Source organism: Hemiscyllium ocellatum, chromosome 25, assembly GCF_020745735.1.
Source record: "Hemiscyllium ocellatum isolate sHemOce1 chromosome 25, sHemOce1.pat.X.cur, whole genome shotgun sequence".
In the NCBI taxonomy this organism is placed as follows: domain Eukaryota; kingdom Metazoa; phylum Chordata; class Chondrichthyes; order Orectolobiformes; family Hemiscylliidae; genus Hemiscyllium; species Hemiscyllium ocellatum.
This window is the reverse complement of record NC_083425.1, coordinates 53590831-53596830: the sequence shown is the minus strand read 5'-3', so window position 1 is coordinate 53596830 and position 6000 is coordinate 53590831. Positions and strand designations below refer to the sequence as shown.

The 6000-nt window shown below is 44.7% G+C and overlaps 1 protein-coding gene across 1 annotated transcript in view; it reads left to right on the top strand.

Annotated features, from left to right (window-relative positions):
* The first annotated feature begins 2582 nt into the window (after positions 1–2582).
* The window catches only part of LOC132827685 (tripartite motif-containing protein 16-like), a 37070-nt gene continuing 33652 nt past the window's right edge, over positions 2583–6000 (top strand). Inside the window, exon 1 of the mRNA XM_060844343.1 lies at positions 2583–3355. Within this exon, the coding sequence (XP_060700326.1) occupies positions 2771–3355 (585 nt within the window). The 5' untranslated portion in view covers positions 2583–2770. The remainder of the gene's footprint in view (positions 3356–6000) is intronic.

The window sequence follows — 6000 nt, the reverse complement described above, 5'->3', positions numbered from 1 at the left end:
AAGGTTAAATCATTACAGGGTCATCCACATTACCATCAGCATAACCGCCGCAAAGGGGTGACATGGTAGCCCAGCGGTTAGCACTGCTGCCTCGCAGCACCAGGGACCTGGGTTTGGTTCCAGCCTTGGGCGATTGTGTGGAGTTTGCACATTCTCCCCATGTCTGCGTGGGTTTCCTTTGGGTGCTTTGGTTTCCTCCCATAGTCCAAAGATGTGCAGGTCAGATGAATTGGCCTTGCTAAATTGCTGCGAGTGGACTGTAGAGAGGTTAGGTGCTGGCTAAATTGCCCATAGTGATAGGTGCATGAGTTGGGGAATGGGTCTGGTTGGGTTACTCTTCAGAGGGTCGGTATGGACTTGTTGGGCCAAAGGGCCTGTTTCCACACTGTAGGGAATCTAATCCAATCTAAATCAGAACTTGTGTAAATATCTCAATAACTACAGGAGCTGCTAGTAGTTGATTTTCTTTTTCATTAATTTGTCTGGAATAGCATTGCATTGTTGTATAAACTGAGAATGGCCAAAATTTCCTTTTAATAAATTTATCACATATTTTGGTAAACACCCTGTTATTAATCCCATTATCATTCAAGATTAAACCAAACTGTTTATAATGCTCTGGACTTGTTCTAGCTCCCTTTGTATGGGACATGGCACTGATGGATGTGCTGCTTTTCAGCTGAACTCAGGACCTAACTTGGGAAAAAGATCTTAAGGCAAAGAGCAAGGCAGTTACTGTAAATATCCTCAAAAATATTTACCCTCAATCAGCATCGAAAAAACCCATGATCTTATGAAAAGCAAAAATGGAAGTGGCTGGAAAAGCTCATCAGATCTGGCAGCATCTGTGAAGACAAATCAAAGTTAACATTTCAGGTCCTGTGATCCTTCCTCAGACCCTTCCTTTGTTGATCTTATTGTTGAGTACACAGCCCAGACCATCATGGAAGCTAACCTGCCATCCTTGGACTTGTGGAATATTGTGTGCAATTCTGGCCTCCTTCCTATAAGCAAGGTATTGTGAAACTTGACAGGGTTCAGAAAAGATTTATAAGGATGTTGCCAGAGTTGGAGGATTTGAGCTGTAGGGAGAGGCTGAATAGGCTGGGGCTTTTTTCACTGGAGCATCAGAGGCTGAGGGATGACCTTACAGAAGTTCATAAAATCACGAAGGGGCATGAATAGGATAAATCTAGAAAGCCTTTTTTCTGGGTTGGGGGAGTCCAAAACTAGAGGGCATAGGTTTAGGGTGAGAGGAGAAAGATTTAAAAGGGACCTGACGGGCAACTGTTTCATGCAGAGGGTGGTACGTGTATGGAATGAGCTGCCGTAGGAAGTGGTGGAGACTGGTACAATTACAACATTGAAAAGGTATCTGGATGGGTACATGAATAGGAAGGGTTTAGAGGGATATGGGCCAAAGGCTGGCAAATGGGACTAGGTTAATTTAGGATATCTGTTTGGCATGGACGAGTTGGAGTGAAGGGTCTGTTTCTGTGCTGTCCATCTCTCGGACTCTGTGACTCCATCTACACTTCTTGTTCCCACGGAAGGGCAGTCAACATTATCAAAGACAAGAGTTTGGTGCTGGAAAAGCACAGCAGGTCAGGCAGCACCTGAGGAGTAGGAGAATCGATGTTTCAGGCAAAAGCCCTTCATTGTCGATTCTCCTGCTCCTCGGATGCTGCCTGACCTGCTGTGCTTTTCCATCACCCCACTCGCGACTCTAATCTCCGGCATCTGCAGTCCTCACTCTCTCCTAACATTACGAAAGACCCCTCCCACCTCCTCTGTCAGGCAGAACGTACAGAAGCTTTAACATATGCTGCAATAGGTTCAAGACTAGCTTTTACCTGTTGTTACTTGACTGCTGAATGGACCTCTCTAATTTCAAATCTAATGATAACCTTGCTTTTGTGTATCTTCAGTGTAGCCCTAACCTTCTATGCACCCTGTGATCGGTATGTGTGTCCTTGTTTGCTATGATCTGCCTGTATTACTTACAAAACAGAAGTTTTCACTGCACTTAGGTACATGAGACAATAATAAATAAATCACAAACATTGGCACCATATTGCTGTTTGTGGGAACTTGCTACCCACAAATTAACTGCATCGTTTTCTGTATTACAGCAATGACTAACTATACTTCAGAAATCTTTCATTAGCTTAAAGCACTTTGACACAGCCAGTGTTTGTGAAAAGCACACTATAAATGCTTCTTTAAAACCAGGATCACATTCTCAATCTGCCAGAGCTTTGTTACTAACTTTGCCCTAACTTTGAATTAAATCTTTTGATTAATCTATAGTAGAGGGTTTCTGTCATAAAATTACGGTATCTTTCTCGAAGGTCGTGGAATCCTGTAGGGCTGGCAGATCGTTAAAGCTTAGGAAACAGGAGATGAAATCAGTGCCCCTTTAAGCCTTTACTGTACAGCTAACAGACAGACACAGATGTCATTCCAATAAAAACCTACAGGAATGTTGGTAGCTGGCTTGTGAAACTGGAGGTTAAGTATGGGTGGAGCTCCCAGTTATGCTGAAATGGGAATTTTATTTTTTTTCTCTGAAGTAAGGTTTTAAGGCAGTTAAATAAAAGAGGAGCTATATAGTTGTTGAGAAATGTCTCGAGTTATTCAACTCTGAGATGTAAATTCGTCAATCATTAACTTTCAGGACTGGTTCCAAGTTTCCCTTTCAGTTCGCTGCTTGTCCTGACTTGGTGAGGGTTGGGCTCTCTCTCTCTCTCTCTCTCTCGTTCCCTGAGGAATGGCGGTGTCGAAAGTCTCCATCTCTGAAGCCAAGTTAGCCTGTGCCATCTGTCTGGATCTCCTGAAGTCCCCCGCGACCATTCCCTGTGGGCACAACTTCTGCATGGAGTGCATTGGGAGATGCTGGCATCAGGAAGGGGGGTCCGAGACCTTCAGGTGCCCTCAGTGCCGAGAAACATTCAGCTCCAGGCCCTCCCTCTCCAAGAACACTATCCTGTGTGAGATTGTGGAGGACTTCTCCCACGCCGACCCAGCCTGTGCCTCCAAGGAGGCAGTCACCTCCCAGGGTGTTCTGTGTGACTTCTGCACCGATGAGAAGCTCGAAGCCGTTAAGTCATGCGTGGTCTGCATGGCTTCGTACTGTGAGGTCCACCTGCAGCCCCACAGCAACAACCCAGTGTTCAGCGACCACCGACTCATCGATCCGGTCAGGGACATCGAGAGGAGGAAGTGTCCCAGCCATCGGAAACCCCTGGAGGTATTCTGCAGGACTGATCAGAAATGTGTCTGCTGCTTATGCGCCATCAATGAACACAGGCAACATGAGACCGTGTCTGTGGAAGAGCAAGTGGGCGAACTGAAGGTACAACAAACTCTTAACATCCGCCTGTACCTGTGTTTCTGTTTTTGCCGCTTTGTTTACCTATTATTTACTTATCTATGCTACTTAACTCTGTGAACTGTCTGCATTGCTCGCAAGACAAAGTTTTTCACTGTGCCTTGGTTTGACAATAATTCAATTCAATCATATTTGCTAAAAAAAATGTTCTTGGGTGTAAACATGCAGCATGACAGGTACTGACTTGAAAGAAAGAAGCCAGGGTAACGTTTGTTTACTGAGTCGAAACCATTCTTTTTTGAATACTTTTAATGTGCCTCTGTTGCATGTGAAGGAGTTAAACTCCACTGAGAAAGGAATCTGACACAAATCTGTTTGTCATTAGGAGCAAGCTGGGCGAATTATACCCAAAGTATCCCCAGCTGAGTTTCCTTTTGCCTGCTTTCTATCATTTGCTGACTGACCGTCTGTGTATTTCTAGCCCCTGCGGTTTGGATTCCAAATTTTAAGCATATGTGATTTTTTTTTCCCCCTTGTAGAAAGGCTCTTTGTTTCCATGTTTTTCCTGATTGGCATCCCATTTCAATCCATATGTTTTCAAACGATTCCTCAACAGACTCAAGCCTGGATTTCCAGTTTCCACAGCTCCCAAAACTCTGGCTTCATCTTTGTCATTCGATACCACAGCTTTTTCAGCTTCACCAGGCATGTGTGGCAGCTGAGCTGTGTACAGAGTAAGGAATACTCAGGCTGAAATCTATTCAGGGGCTACAGGGGCTTATATATAGAATAATAGACATCCAGGAGCAATTACAGACTGGAAAGTGATCAAGGGATTTGGATGGTTTATATATACTATCAGAGATACCCCGATAGTGAGTAACAGACTGGAATCTGATAAAGGGAGAAAGTGAGGACTGTGGATGCTGGAGATCAGAGTCAAAGAGTGTGGCGCTGGAAAATCACAGCCGGCCAGGCAGCATCCGAGGAGCAGGAGAGTCAACGTTTCAGGCGTAAGCCCTTCATGAGGAATGTCCTCGGCTGTGCTTTCCCAGCGCCACACTTTTTGACTGGAATTTGATAAAGGATATGTAGAATATACAGCTTTGATAGAATAACACACACCCAGGGATGAGTTATAGATTAGCATCAAATCAAGGGTACAGTGAGTTTATATAGAGACTAATAGATGACAGAGAGTGGATTCCAATCAAACGTAATTGAGAGGTTCAATGAGTTTATATATAGGATACCAGAGAGCTGGGAGCGATTGCAGGATAGAACCTAATCAAGGAGACAGTTGGTTTATTACAGAATAACAGAACATCTGGTTGCAGTGACACCATACCTTAAGTTATCCTCGAATCAGCTGAGAAATCAGGAAAGTACATTACTCTGGGAGTTTGTCAGCTAGTCTGAAATAGATAAAGGATCAGATTCATACATGACAAAGGTCAACCTAACTCTTAAATAGAACAATCTTTACTCTTTATGTGCTGTTAACATGGCTCATGTTGATAATTAACAAGGCATTTGCCCTTCAATCTGCTTACTGTAGCAGTCGCAGAGTTTTGGCCATGTTATCGTATGAATCAGCATTTAGTCAGATTTCTGGGGCAGCACGTCAATGGGAAATGGCTCATTTTAGAACACGCAGTTTAGAAGACCATGAACGATCAGGCCCCTGTCAGCCAATAACCTCAGAAATAAGGAAAGGGATTGTCATGCACACTATTACACATAACATCCTCTTAACATGACTGTCAAAGAGATCCACTATTGAGATGTAAAAGCAAAATGCAGCAGAGGCCGGAGATACAATCATATAGCGCAGAAACCGACCCTGGGATCCAACGCATCCATACTGACCAGACATCTCAATCTGACCTAGTCCCATTCAGACTTCATACAATAAGGGGCAGGTCATTTGGCCCATCGAGTCCACACTGACCCTCCAAACAACATCACACCCAGACCCACCCCCACCCCATCCCTGCATTTCCCGTGGCTAATCCATCTAGCCAGCACAATAACCTGCACATCTTTGGATTGTGGGAAGAAACCCAGAGGAAACCCACACAGACACAGGGCGAATGTGCAAACTCCACGCAGACAGTCACTCAAGGCTGGGAAACAAACCCAGGTTGCTGGCACTGTGAGGCAGCAGGGCTAACCACTGAGCCACTGTGCTGCCCAATTTGCCAGTATTTGGCCCATATCCCTCTAAACCCTTCCTATTCATATACCCATCCAGATGCCTTTTAATTGTTGTAAATGTACCAGCCTCCACCACTTCCTCTGCTGTCTCCTTCCGTACACACACCAATTACCCATCAGGTCCTTGTAAATCTTTCCCCGCACCTTAAACCTATGCCCTCTAGTTTTGGACTCACCACCCTGGGAAAAAGATCTTGGCCATTCACATTATCCAGGCCCCTCATGATTTTACAAACTCTATAAGGTCACCCCTCAGCCTCCAACGCTCCAGGGAGAAAAGTCCCAACCTATTCAGCCTATCCCTATAGCTCAAACCCTCCAACCCTGGCAACAACCTTGCAAATCTTTTCTGACCCTTTTCAAGTTTCTCAGCATCCTTCCTATTAGAAGGGTGACCAGAATTACATGCAGTATTCCAAAATGGTCTCACCAATGTCTTGTACAGCCGCAAA